This window comes from Argiope bruennichi, chromosome 10 (genome assembly GCF_947563725.1).
Source record: "Argiope bruennichi chromosome 10, qqArgBrue1.1, whole genome shotgun sequence".
NCBI classification, from domain to species: Eukaryota; Metazoa; Arthropoda; class Arachnida; order Araneae; family Araneidae; genus Argiope; species Argiope bruennichi.
In genome coordinates, this window is record NC_079160.1 from 125,126,285 (window position 1) to 125,141,963 (window position 15,679).

At 27.1% G+C, this 15,679-nt stretch overlaps 1 protein-coding gene across 2 annotated transcripts in view; it reads right to left on the reverse strand.

Moving 5' to 3' along the window:
- The window catches only part of LOC129988395 (myosin heavy chain, non-muscle-like), an 86,137-nt gene that overhangs the window by 19,451 nt on the left and 51,007 nt on the right, over nt 1–15,679 (reverse strand). The window contains exons 3-15 of one of the 2 annotated variants that reach the window (XM_056096618.1): nt 13,281–13,308; nt 9,590–9,692; nt 8,947–8,970; nt 7,719–7,811; nt 7,508–7,571; nt 6,665–6,763; nt 6,423–6,566; nt 5,931–6,145; nt 5,553–5,705; nt 5,286–5,456; nt 2,607–2,771; nt 2,316–2,430; nt 21–202 (exon numbers count right to left, since the gene is read on the reverse strand). In XM_056096618.1, coding sequence (XP_055952593.1) covers nt 21–202; nt 2,316–2,430; nt 2,607–2,771; nt 5,286–5,456; nt 5,553–5,705; nt 5,931–6,145; nt 6,423–6,566; nt 6,665–6,763; nt 7,508–7,571; nt 7,719–7,811; nt 8,947–8,970; nt 9,590–9,692; nt 13,281–13,308 — 1,556 coding nt within the window. The remainder of the gene's footprint in view (nt 1–20; nt 203–2,315; nt 2,431–2,606; nt 2,772–5,285; nt 5,457–5,552; nt 5,706–5,930; nt 6,146–6,422; nt 6,567–6,664; nt 6,764–7,507; nt 7,572–7,718; nt 7,812–8,946; nt 8,971–9,589; nt 9,693–13,280; nt 13,309–15,679) is intronic. The other variant, XM_056096619.1, reaches the window with a different exon arrangement.

Here is a 15,679-nt window from a genome sequence, read left to right on the forward strand (position 1 = left end):
AAAAAGTAAAAGTAAATTACCTTCTTTTCATGATTTGGTATGATGCAACGAACAAAGTTAGGATTAGTGTTTCGAAGTGTCACCATTAATTTAGATAGTTGTTCTTTATACAACTGACTAACAGTTCTGAACATTCCCTTTCTGGTTCTAGCACCAAAAGTAGTATCACCTAATGTGGCTACACCCATTCCAACAATGTCAGCTAAAATCAAGGAGATAAAAATAACATATCAAAAATAATGAAAATCTGTTTTGTATATGTGTAAAAAATCTCATGAAAAAACGATGTCACAAAAAAATATCCTTCTTACATAAATTTGGAATTAATGAAATCTCACATTTCACAAGTATATTCCATAAATGCACCAAAAAACTTAGACTGAAAACATGAAGTGAAACTCAAAAGGAAATAGAGGTGAGAAGACAATATATTCATAACGAACAAAAATCTTACAAATTAACTGAAACAAAACATAAAGAAAAAAGAAAAAAAACATACCATTTTAAAATGTAATGATTAACAAGACAAAATAGATAATTTATACCAATTTTTTAAGAAAAAAAGTTGAAAGTTCAGATTAAGATTGAATGTTAAGAAAATTCATATTATTAATTGCTGTGGAATTAAAATGGCACAAATTTACATAATCTGACAAGACTGATGAAAAATTTGCATTATGTGAGAAAGTCTGTATAAATTTGTTAAACACAATCAGATTTTAGATCTTTCATTTAAAAAAAATAAATATGTTTTGATAATGACTTTTTCCAAAAAAAAAAAAAAAAAAGATATATTCATATGTACTTCATATATGCATGTATACTGAATACATTCCATAGCTTTCTTTGTAGAAATGTCAATATTACTAGGTGTCAATTGACATATACCAGTTGGTGGGGAGAGGTGATATTTTAAAAACCTCTCCATACCTATACAAATTTCTTTAACTCATTCTCTACCTGCTTTTTTATGAGGTTTTTTTTTTTTAAAACCAGTATTAAATATTACTTTACAATTACTTTTACTTTAAATATAAATTAAAAGAAGTTTACTGAAATCTGTTTTAAATTAGATTGGGCATAAAATAAAACAGGTATTTTAAAGTTTCAATCCATAGGTTTACACATTACACCTGTGCTTTTTAAATTTATCTTCAACTTTGAAAAACTTAAATTTATCCCAACATAAATAATGCATCACAATTTTTAGTGAATCGAAAATATATCAAATTCATCGAAACAGAATTTTGAAAATTCTTAAAAGCTTTACCAAGCAAATATCTTGCAAAACATATCTTTTAAATAAATATATAAGCCTTCTAAGTATAAATACACAATTAAAATAGTATAAAAAATTTTCCCACAAATATTTATTAATTATATAAAATCATCATCATTCTTTGTCTCAGAAAAGTTCCAGTTCATAACATTTATGCAGCTGGGTCATTAACTCCTACCATTTCAGTAATACACCATCTAAGTATTGATACACAAATTATACACAAGCATACATTTTGTCAAGTGAAACTTAATATGAAACTTTTACATCATATAAAACAGAAATTTTATATACAGAAAAATTAAGCAGAAACCGATAAGAAAAATAGTTAGAATTTTTATTTTTACACAATATTTTGTAACAATAGCTGCATTTCAAAATTAAAACTTTGGAGTTTGTCCTAGCTGAAAAACTGAATCTAGTGTTTTAAAAGATAATGATGATCGACAATTAGAATTCAGTTCTTAGGCTTTATTTATTTCTTTACTTACACATCCACACAGAAGACAAATTTCATGCTTTTTTCCATATTGTTTCCTCATAAAATTCCATTTTAAAAGACAATTGTAAATTTTATTACTAATACTAATTAGTCTGGTACACTAAATAAAGTTTATATGCAGAATGCAATAGGAAGAGAAAGGCAAGAAAGATGTTGAAAAAATATCAGAAGAAATGACAGGAGGGTACACAATTTATAAGAAAATTGTTATGCAGGAATGTTACGAAGAGATTGATCATATATTGCAAGAGAGAAGATGTGCATTATGAGAGGAAGAAAGTTTCATCAAAAGAAATTAAAATTGCGTTAAATTTTCAAAACATATATTTTTTGAAATTTTAATTAATTTTAAAATATTTAGCGTTAATTTAAAAACATTAAAATGTAATAAAGTGATTTTTTTATAACATATTAGCATGAGTTACTATTGAAGAATATTTCTAGGATATAATGAACAATACAGAAACATGTATAGTTGGAATATCTATACAATTCCAAAAATCTTGAAATAGATTGTCTTTATTTCCGCCTTACCATCTTTCCAAATCTGAACAACAAAAGGATCTTGAGAGGTTTGTAAAAGAGATACAACATTATCATTCAATGGATCCATGTTTTTCATAAGCCACTGAGTTGCCAAGTAATTTACCTGAAAAATATTTTTTTAAAAAAAATTAGCTTTGATTATAAATATTCTAAACTATAAAATTGAGTAAAAGAATTTTTAAACTGATTTTACCAGTAATTTTGAAACAGATGTTTTCCAGTAATCTATAAAACTTTTGAACTTTTTTTCAACATTTGAACACCTTGAAATGTACTTACTTTACCAGCATAGTGAATTATACTAAAATCACAGTTTCCTCGGAAATCAGACTTTACAAACTTAGGATGCATAGCATGGGCAGTTTCCAATTTATCAACAAAAGTTCTATCAGTTGCTTTGGGGAACCAACATTCTTCATCCAATAACGCAAGAATACCCATAGGCTAAGGATAAAAAAGAAAAATATTGATCAAATCATAAACAGAAATTTAATTTTCTTAACAATAAAACTTAAACTATCATTACTAATAAGGTGTATTAAAATAATGTGGTACTGAAATTGAATACTTTAATAAAGTAATGTTAAGTATTTTAATGAATTAATTATTATTGGTTTTGGTAAATTATTATGAAACAATATTTTTTTTTCTTTGACTGATTTTTAATTAAAAAACATTTTGACTCACAAAAATTAAATTGTCTAGGCTTACAAAACCCTTTTATTTGAAGTAACAGTTATGTAGCTATGTTAAAAACAGCTTAAATTTTTTTCTAGAGTACATTGTTTTGGAAATGCATATTTCAAATGTGTTACAATGAGATACTGTTTCAAATAATGATCAATAACAAATCAGTCATAAACAATGCATATAACTTAGATTTACCATAACAATATTTTCTATTATTCAATAGATTAAAATTTCAATACTCTCACACTTTTTTTTTTTTTTTCTGAAGCCATAACTTTTAGCCAACTTAAATGTCTTGAAAATATTGCCATATTTAATAAGATTTAGAAATTCTGATAAACCATGCCCAAATACTTTTCTTAACCCCTTTTATGTATTTTGGCCAAAATTTTAATTTGGGAAATTAATTGGTTCAGTGTGTGCTTATGCATTCTCTCAATCTTATAGGCATTTAGTAGTTAATGAGTTTTCATGCATTTACTTTTTAATTTTTTTTTTTTTTTTTTTTTTTTAAACTGACAATCAAACAAACCTATCTCCATCCAAGATGCATGCAATCAGCATCATCAACACTCAATTCAAATATTGACATTTTCTACACAAACCAGCACACCTACATTTCTGCCCTATCATTCCACAATATGCTTATTAAATTAATATGCCAGTGGAACCTCCTGCATTTTGGCATCAACTCTATATCTGTCCCTGCCTTAATTTATAAGGTAAGTTTATATATTTAATACCCTGATAAGCACTCAATTCCAATTATAAAGTCTTATCATGATTTTATAGTCTTTTTTATGTTAAAATTGTAATCAAAATTGCTGATATATTTTTCTTGCTTTAATTATCAAATATTTTTATGTTCATAGTTTCTTTAATATTAATTACAGAAATAATTCCTTTTATCTTTATGAAATAATCCGATGCAGTACAAAGTGACAGCTGATGTAAAAATATACATATTTTTGTTTGTTACAATATTAAAAAATGTTTTTTTATCCAATATTTATTAAAATCCAAAACATCCAATATTTATTAAAATGTAAAATAAATTTATGCATGGGAGGAGTCACCTAGTGACATATTTCATATGAGCTGTTAATAAATTAATACTTACTATGCATGCATTACTACTTCATATTTCTCTGTTGTTAATTTCCACATGCGTGAATAAATGCTAATTTTGCCTTAATAACTAATGTATGTCATTATTTCATTGATTTTGTTATAAGTTTTCATCTGGATTAATTTAATAATATTAAATTTTGGGTTATTATTGAGGTGCAAATGAAAATTTCTATGTAAGTGTTAACACAATATAATGTTTTCAACAAATCACTTAATATTAATGAATGATTTATTTGCTTTAAATTATACAGAGTTTTGGATATTTGCAATTAAGATTCGACTAATTACTAAATTTGAAACATCAGTTAATGATGCTAATATAAATAATATTCAGTAAATAGGCTACCAGTTATCACAGTCACAATTAGAGTTACAGTTATTTGAATAATACCAAACTAAGAAAAGCCATATATTTGCTAAACAGAGATATACATAATAAAAAAAGTGTGAATTAAAAATTATGTATAAACCAGCACTTGTGAAACTGAAAAATGTGAAAACTGATTCCAGCACATTATACTGTTGCATTAAAATATCACACCTATAATGATCATGAAATTAAGGAATAATTAAAATTTGTTTTCAAACTTGTTAAAAGTCAGAAAAATATTTCAATTCAACACACAGTATTGAAGAATTTAATTATATCATAAACACTTTTTTAAAAAATAAATAAATCTAAAACTACAATAATTCTTTATAATATTTAATATAAAATACTTTCTAAACTCCATAATAATTATCACTGTTTCTATTAATTGTATAATACTTCTGATGCTTGTTACAATTCAAATAAAATTCAAGTAAGGTTTGAATACATTAAACACAACTAATAAATTTTCTTAATACCAAAATTCATCGATTTTTCAAACTAACTCAATGTTACTAATTTCAACTAAGATTTCAATGTAATTATTTTTTCTTTCTATAATTTTATTCATACATAAAGATGTCTAATAATTTTCAGATATCATAAGCTTCATAACTGTTTGAAAATAAAATATCACACAGATCAATTTTTTTATTTAAGCTATTTTCTCCCGCAAACACAACTGAATGCTTATGTGCTCAGGCTTGGGCATGTGTATTTAGAACTATGAATATTAAAGCTCTTGTATTAAGAAATTAAAAATTTACCTTTTCAATTAAATCAATAGTAGGTTGAAGATCCAAGCCAAAATCAATAAATCTCCATTCAATACCTTCCCTTTGGTATTCTTCCTGTTCCAGAACAAACATTGTGTGGTTGAACAGCTGCTGAAGTTTCTCATTGGTATAATTGATGCATAATTGTTCAAAAGAATTAAGCTGAAGGGAGAAAAAAATGGGATAATATTATAAATATTATATAAGTAAATATTTAACATATCAATGAAAAAACGCAATTAATGTATTGCTGTTTACCTCAAAAATTTCAAAGCCAGCAATATCAAGGATGCCAATGAATGATGCACCTTGTCTTTTAGTTCGATCAAGAGATCTGTTGATGCGAGTCACTAGCCATTTAAACATCTTCTCATAACAGGCCTTGCTTAAAGCTTCAACAGCAAACTCAACCTAAAAAGAAATCATGATATTACAATGAAGAATCTTATTCTGGAAGAAAGAAAAAGCAGGTCATACAATCTTAAACTTTTAGATACCATTTAAATTATGAAAATGAAAAAATAGTACTAATAATTAAGATAAAAAGTTGTTCTACACTTGATTAAAAATCAAATGTACTTATTATTATTATTATTATTATTTTTAAAATGCAAGTAAATTGTATAAAATGCTTACTTGCTCTTTCGTTTGAGCTTTGGTGACATAATCTCGTCCCACTTTAAGACGAGGCTTTAAGAAAGCTTTCGTCATTTCTGTTACATTTAATCCCAATAAATGACTGACTTTCTGTGCAACAGTATTATCTGGCAAAGTAGCTTGATCGGAATTACGTTCCTGCTTAAATTTCATATTTCCAAATAGTAGAACAGCAGATACAACACGGAAAATAGCTAAAGTATAGAGAAAGATATTGAAAAGATAATACAAACATTCAAATAAAAAGAAAAGTATTCAATCAAAAGATACCAACAAACATTTCTACTACAATTTCAGAACTCCTTTAAGTTCAACGATTTACCTTAACAAAATATATTGAAAAAAGTTTTGTAAAAGAAATAGAAGAAATAATATTAAATAAAGTAAAAGCAAATTCATAGAAAATATTAAATTAATTTTGGACTGTATCAATTTAATAAATATACACAAAGCAAAATTTGTCATACTAACAATGTAAATCCTCTTTCTGAAGTCCCATAATGGACATGGCATTACAAGTTGCTCTAAATTCTTGTAACTCATCAACACCAGGAACTGGTATATGACCATTGGATAAAAATGAATAATTCTTTGGATCTTCCAAAAGGAACTCCTCTGCAAGAAGATATTTAAAATGTGTAAGAGATTTATAATAAATAAATATGAAAGAAGTGCATTTGCTCGCTAAATATTTGTCAGTTGTGAGCACTTACTCTTCTCTTCTGCTGAAGATCCTTGAAGAAGCTGATAAAAAATATGGAATGACCTTTCATCTTTGGCTTGACGAATTGCTCTGGATTTTTCTAGAAGGTCTTAAAATAATTAAGAAAGAAAATACTGATCTTATATGTACTTCCAGTTTTTAACAGTCAGATGAAGATGAAAATATGAATATATACAATTTAATTAAAGTTTTTATTAGTTCCTGAAATATTCAGAGCACAATAATGTAGCGAGTCCTCATTTAATCTTGCACATTCAGTAAAAGATAAACATTTGTTATTCAATGTTTTTCTAACAATTCATATTGAATATTTTTATAATAATTTAATGTGGGCAAGTAAAGCATGTTATCGTTACATATTACAAATCCCATGTACTTCATTCATATAATGTAAATCAATTTTTTTTGAGGGAAAAAGAAACTAACGTATTTACTAGTTACAGGAAGAATTAATATAAGCAGAATTACAATATTAATTACAAGAAGTAAAAAATATTCATAACTCTAAATAAAAAATAAAAAAATTTAATTGCTTTCACATTAATAAAAAATATCCAAACAATGTTAAGTGCAATGCCCTGTAGTCTGGATGACATAACTCAAAATATAGCCATAAACTATATTCACCAAGATTTACTATGGATTTTAACTCAGTGACTAATTAAAATTAGCAACATTTACAACATACTTCAGTCAAAATATTTTCAGAAACTTCTTTAGTCTAAATGATGTTCATTTGTAACAATAGATTCAAAACATTGAAAATAGTTCTCAATTAAAAGTAGCAACTATTTGAGTTAATAATCAAAAAATCATAATATGAAAAGGATACATGTTTCAATATTAGCACCAGCAATGAAACCTGAGGCATCAAAATTAATTCTAATGAATTTTCCCTGAAATAAAAAAATATTTTACTAAGTGTAAATAAAAAAATAAACAATTAAAACTGTTACACTTTTTGAAATAAATTCTAATGTGCTATATAGAAGATAAAAATTTTTTAATTAGTATACTGAGAAATTAATTATAATTAAACTTACAAATCGAGAAGAGTTATCATTCTTCACAGTTTTCGCATTCCCAAAAGCTTCAAGAATAGGATTAGCTTGCAAAAGTTGTTGTTCTAGTTCCCCCTATACACACAAAAGTTTCAAAGAATAATATAATGTAAGAACTATTATAATAAGCATAAACAAAAATTGATATGTAAATAACAATAAAAAGCAAAAAAGAAGCAAATGTCAGTACTATTTCAAATATAAACCATGAATATGGAATAATAATTTATCCTATATAGTTTTTAAAATGTTATTAATCAAGTAGTGGAATATAAGAATATGATTACTTTTAATTGTTACTAAACATTAGTTAGGTTCAAAATCAGTAAATTAACACCACTTTTATCACGTGGCAGAGCTGAAAGTATTTAATATTGCATAGATCAGAGTCGATGAATGCAAGATCAAGGACCTAAAATCTGCACACAAGACATTTCATTTTAGAAACTCCAGCGCGAGATATGCAAATTATAAATCTTTGTCACTACTCTTTTAATTGTTCATTAGCAAAAAAAAAAAAAAAAAAAAAAAAAAAAAAACATTATTTTTTTTTTTATACATAAAATTCTTATTACAAATCTGTTATATGTTACAATACTTCTTTTATCCCACATAATCAATCAAAAATTTTCAAAACTTCCTACATTTTTTTTTCTGACGATCCTAATCAGTAGTACTTCTAAAAACTATATGGGTACATAGTTTTAGAAACTATATATAACACTCTTCCAGACCTTGTGCCAATTTTTACGCATGAATATTTTCATTTATAGGGTGTAAGCATATTCAATATTATTTTATTACAACGTTCACAAACAACTAAAAAAAATTCATATTCTGAAATTAAATTGAAGTAATTTCAAAGCACAATTTAATATTCGACTGAAATTTTCAATAAATTAAAACTAAAAAACATTTGCATATTTAATGCTTTTAATTTTTAAAAATTATAAAAAAAAGCTTTTAAAATGACAATTTTTTTTTTTTTCAAATTCTAATGAGGAGGGTACACAAATAATAATATAGTACCATTAAAGAAGAAACATAATAAGAAAATATTAGAAAGGAACAAAACAAATTGGTAAAGTGATGTAATGAGAAAAGTAATAAATGAAGAACATGCAAATGCTTTGATGGAGATAAAACATCATAGAAAAAGATATAAACATAAAAGATGTTCATTGTAAAATATAGAAACAATAATACTTACAATTATATTAGGTGGTGCATTATACTACAAAGGGGGAGAAAGAAAAGAATACAGAGTGGTGAGATGCATGCAACAACAAACAAATTAAAAACATATAAATTAAAGGTCAGAACATGCAAACATATAACAGTTGTGAAAAGTAAAAGAGGCACGATCACAAAACATGCTATCACACATGAAAAAGAAGTAGGAAATTTTCAATAAAACTTATTTAATTTAGATTAAAAAATGTCTGACATAAAAAAAAATTATGTGTTGTAAGTGTATTTTTCAATTAAATTGGAAATTTATATTTTTACAATCAGTTTTAGAATTAAAAAAAACATTAATGAAAATTCTTCATGTCATAACTACAATTCTATAAAAAAATAATAAAATTTAATCATGCCTATATGGAATGTTGTACTACAAATTTGTTTATATATGGAATGGGATAGAAGGATAAAGCAGACAGCACAAGTATAATTACAACAGATAAAATATTTAACACAATATTTTATAATCTTTATTTCATGCAAATTAAATTATAATTTCAAATAAGTAAAACTGAACACCTTTCTCCAAGTACTTTTAAAAATACTTCAAAGATTTTTTCCCCATCCAGCAAAGAAAAACATACAACGTTAATGCAATATTTTCTTACTGAATGCGAGGCTGATGATGATCGGGGTTTCGACGATGCAACATAGGCAAGGTACTGAATAACTTTTTTGGTATTTTCAGTCTTTCCGGCTCCTGATTCACCCCTAACGAAGATGAAAACACATACTTCAGTAACATAAAAATTAAAAAGTATTACAGGAAACAACTTAATACACATCTTTTGTATCTTGATCTCGGTAAACAATAGTGATAAAAAATTAAGTTATATTATCTTTATATATAAAACACTATTACATATTATGAAATGCTATCTGTCAAATATAAACAAACACCTATATGATTGTTCCAGGCTTCTTCATTAAACATTTATCAGTTGCACTAAATTAAATGCATTTTAATTAATGAAATTGCAAAATATGCTCTGGACAGAGCTCACCAAAACTCTATTCATTCAGAAGAAAGATGAAAAGAAATCAAGAAATAGGCATCACATCAAATTTAATGGTGTGCAAAAATAGGCTTAATCATAGCTAGATGAGATCTATGGAAATTGATGACATAATTTCCAAAACTAGTTTCTCAAAATTGTTAATAAAACTCAAAAAACTTACTCTCTTAATGACATCAATTTCCTTTTTGAACAGCATTTTATTTTTAATATTTTTTTATGCAATACAGATTTTGTAACAATTTTTAATGTTAAGATGAAATTCAAATTCATCAATCAAAACATTCAATCTGTGTCTTTGCCAGTGTTAAAATTGGGGGGGGGGGGAATCCTTTACATATTACTTCTGAAGTAGGATTTTCTGCTCTACTTTTATTTTGTAGTATTATATATATATATCTAATATATAAAATTCTCGTGTCACAGTTTTCGTTGCCATACTCCTCCGAAACGGCTTGACCGATTTTGATGAAATTTTTTGTGCTTATCCGGTATCTATGAGAATCGGCCAACATCTATTTTTCATCCCCCTAAATGTTAGGGGTAGTCAATTATTAATTAAAAACTAACTTTCCCGCCAAAAAAATCTTCCATTTTTCCCAACGCCAACTTTTCCGCCAAAAAAATCTTCCATTTTCCCCATCGCCAAATAAGTAAGGCATCAGTTGTTTTTTTCTCCCAACAGTAATTAGGCTAGGGTTAACATTTTTCGACGGATTATTTCAAACGATTCTGTTTATTTTCTTAATGTTTTATGCATTTAAAATTAAACATTGTTAATTAATCCATGTTTCACATTCATTCTGAAGTACTTTTGAATTAAAATAACACAGAATAAAGGAAATTAAAAATGTCTAATCTGCATAGCGTTATCCCAACTGGCGTAGAAAAATTTACGCATTTGCGTTGACGTAACTGGCGAAGAAAATCCACGCATGCGCATTGTACTATTTCAGATGCCTTTCGTTTTTACGCAGATATTAGATATTTGCAGAGTTTTAACATTGTCATCTAAAACAATGTAAATTAGAGTCACTGCGCGTTTAAACTTTATGGTCACTAAAGAATATCTTTCTTAATTTATGTAATATCTCAAGAATTTGTCAACAAAAATTTCTCAGAATCATCATGAACAGATCGATTCATTAACAATGTTTAATTTTAAATGCATCAAACACTAAGAAAATAAAATGAATCGTTTAAAATAATCGGTCGAAAACAGGTTTAAAAAAATCTACTTAAAAAACGATGTACTTAAAACTATAAGCATATACAAAAAATATATAACTAACATAAATACATTTTACTTACAAAAGCATGCAACTAACCTAAAAATAATTTAAATCGTCCGTTGGTTGTCATGCCAACAATCAGAACAATGCGCATGCGTGGATTTTCTTCGCCAGTTACGTCAACGCAAATGCGTAAATTTTTCTACGCCAGTTGGGGTAACGCTATACAAATTAGACATTTTTAATTTCCTTTATTCTGTGTTATTTTAATTCAAAAGTACTTCAGAATGAATGTGAAACATGGATTAATTAACAATGTTTAATTTTAAATGCATAAAACATTAAGAAAATAAACAGAATCGTTTGAAATAATCCGTCGAAAAATGTTAACCCTAGCCTAATTACTGTTGGGAGAAAAAAACAACTGATGCCTTACTTATTTGGCGATGGGGAAAATGGAAGATTTTTTTGGCGGAAAAGTTGGCGTTGGGAAAAATGAAAGATTTTTTTGGCGGGAAAGTTAGTTTTTAATTAATAATGGACTACCCCTAACATTTAGGGGGATGAAAAATAGATGTTGGCCGATTCTCATAGATACCGGATAAGCACAAAAAATTTCATCAAAATCGGTCAAGCCGTTACGGAGGAGTATGGCAACGAAAACTGTGACACGAGAATTTTATATATTAGATATATATATATATTAATAATTAATAATTTTGCTATTATTGGCTTTGACTTATTCAATTAAATTTTTATTTTTCAGTCTGATCAAAATAACAAATGAAATATTTTTAAAAAAAATATGCATCTCATATAAATACTTAAGAGTCTAAAAAGTTAATCTGAGCAATTAAGCTTGTCTAGTATTACATTACAAATGTATATATACTACAGGGCTATTGGTAAAGTTCTTTTAAACGCTTTAAATTCAGAACTATAGATCATATAGCGAGGAAAGTAATGTTCATCTCTAATAAAGTGACTATGGGGAATTTATTGAGATAGGTACAACAGTATTAGCAGGAAAATAAGAAAGTTAACAAAAAATATATATATATATATATATAGGAGATTGATTAAAAAGTCCTATTAGAAAAATGTATAATAAAAACATAAGAAAAAAATTAATGGAGTTATTTGTAAAGCTGAAGGAGATTTTTGTGATTAAAATTATGAGCATTCCATGAGTTGAAAAAAGGTTCGCGCTTAAGCAATTTCTCAATAACCTCTCAGACCCCTTCCCCCATACACAGAGTGCGTTTTTCATGCGGTTTTTTTTAATTTGTGTTTTTGGTCGATTAAATTTCATTTCGTCGTTATTTAACTCAGAAAAATTGTATGATAACACCGAAGAAGGCATTTTTCAATTTTAGGACGAACCCTTCGAGTTGTTTTCACGTTTTTCGAGTTATTTTTTGTAACTTCCTTATTTCACCAGTAGGGGCGCTATAACTTGACTCAATAAATTCAATATAGTCGCTTTATGTACACATTACTGCTCCGAGTACAAGCGACGCCATTTTGAATTTAAAAGGCTTAAAAGCACTCATAAATTCTCCCCCCCCCCCTCCATGATTATTTAATTTTCAATGTCACTGAAGACATGGTCATTCAAACACTAAAATAAGGCATACCTAATTAATTTCATAATTAATGGTATAAAATCTTTCTGATTAAAGCATATGAATGCCATTTTATAAAACATGATCTTTTGAATGTAATAATAGTACACTACATAATGAGCATTCCAGCTTATACATCTGCACCAGCTTATATTTATAACTGTAAAAATGTATAAATAATGTCGACGCACATATAAAAGAATGAATTGGCATACATGTTAAAACCGTAAAAGTACTTAGAGATTAAATATTATGTGTGTATGTGTGTGTGTGCGCGCGCCTAATATTTCCTTAAGTAATAATAAAGAAACAACTTAGTTTATAAATATATATCTGTTACATTTATTTTTTTATTGTTATCAAGTTACGGATAAAAAGCTTCGAAGATAAAGATCAAATTCACAAAATAAAATAAAAATCACTTACGTGCACAAAATTGATTGATCCTCACGATCTGCAAAAGAAATATTATTCTTAAGAAGAACAAATATATGCATACATTTAAGTTTCATTTAGTATTTAAGCTTACAAAAGTAAAAGGATGTGTCATATTTTATCTTTTTCCAACTTCTGATAGTAAAATTTAAATATTCAAAGTATTTTAAAATCCTCATCAATAATATTCAGGAATTTAAATCATATCCGATGACTGATGGATGGGACATTCCTAAAAATATTAGTAAAATATTCTATTTCATACAAACATTAAAAGCTCTTGTATTCGTAAACTTCTTAGCGATTTTTACTCCTGGATATCCTTTTATACATGTTCATACATGATTTGTACAGAAAGGTGACGAAGAAACTAATGATCAGAACAACAAAAAGGAAAATGAATTCATTTCTTCTAGAAATAACCTGCATTGAATGTAATAGAATTTAATAACAATCTGAGCTTAGGAAAACTAATATCTTTCCAAATAAAAATTAATTAGAACACTCGGCATAAAGAGCAATGAGTTAAGCCATTTGGAAATTGAGAGACAGTTAAATAATTCGGAAATTTCTTTAAACATCGTACTAATCATAAAACTATTTGCCATTGCAAGTAGATTTCTATATGACTCAAAATAACTTATTTTCTAACAATAAAAAAAAAATCCCAAAAATGGCCATTATCATAGCATTAAAAATTAATTATAATAAAAACCACCCATTTAATAATTATTCGGGGAAAAAAATTTCCATCCACCTTTGGTCCAAAATATGAGATTCCCTTCCGAGCCAATATTTATACCAACATTTGAGAGGTGGCTGAAAATCCTGTATCTTGCATTGCCTTGTGGATAGATCAACATACCAATTATAATGAAACTACAAGAATATGAGAGACAAGGAGGGGGGGGGGACTAACTTTCTCGCCTCCCCACTATTTTTTTTTAGTGCTGCAAATTTCTCAGATATTTAAGAACGCTAAACACATCCATAAAAAAACATATTATAGTCATCTTAAGCTTCGAAACTGGAATCAAATATCGGTTTTTCTTTCAGAAAACTACCCCCTATTGTTCCAGAAATGTAAATCAAAATTCTTCTATTCAAATCGTTTTTGATTTCATTACCAAAAAGTTTTTGCAGAAAATTAAAAAGAGCTATTATAATTGCTACCTTAAATCCAAAATCTAATGCGGTCCACGGAATTTAAAGAATGTGAACTTCGTCCTAGACGTATCTAATAAAAAAAAAAAAGTTCAGCTGATATTCCAATAATTCCGAACAAGTATTATAGGAACTACTACACGACTTTAAACCAGTTTTACGAGATTAAAGGTCGCGACGTATACAGACAGAAAATAAAACAAAATGGTAACGACCGGATTCCACTTTAAAAAAAAAAAAAAAAAAAAACACACATTTTTACGGAATGCATAAAAAGAGATATCTACATATCAGCTATTTAAGAAATCCCCTCTTAAAAATATGCAGATTCCAATTCTTTTTTAAGACACGTCTGATTTATATCAATAGAAAATATAGTTTTTCTCGCACAAGGAGTCACTGGAGTACAAGAAAAACTAATGTTACTGCGCTAGTCTACGAGCCATTTCAAACTACTATGGATGAAATGTGAGCAAACTATCAAACTACACTCATCACGAAAGAAGGGATATTCGAACCTCTACTCCGAAACAAAGTAGCTTGATTTAGGCTAATGTCATCTGTTCTTATATTATATTTTAAAAAATTAACTCTTCATTATAGTATTAATAATGCGTACACATAACATGAATTTAACAGCATCATAACGCGTATGTGCGTAAATGCAGTAACTAAAGAAGTAAAGAGTAATGATACAAAATACGCTTAAAAATATTTTTTTAAACTTATTTAAATTAGATTATAAAAACACAAATAATTGAAAAGCAGTTAAGAAATACATTAAAAAAACTGGCTTAAAAACGGTTTTTGTGCGATATTATGCTCCGAAATTATCATGGGAGAAATATTAATATTTTCATTATTTTTAACTAAAAAATTAAAATGTTGAGAAATTCCACACTAACCAAGAAATAACTAGTGTCGAATTTAGTAGTTCTAAATCCAACAGTCCGTAGAATGTTTTGGATTGTTTTTCTGCATGCATACCGTAACATGCAATTTATCTAGAATTCAGTTAGTAAACACAATCGTATTCAAATATTTGTGACTTTAAATTGACATTTAGATAACGAGTATTCATATCTCTGGTGAATGTAAATTTCAGTTGGAATTCAACTAAGAGCGGTTATCTCAAACTTTCACGTTATTTTCGAAATGGACTTGTAACTTTACAATTGATTTTATTTTCAGCATAATTTAAATAGACGAATACTCCATTTTAAAAT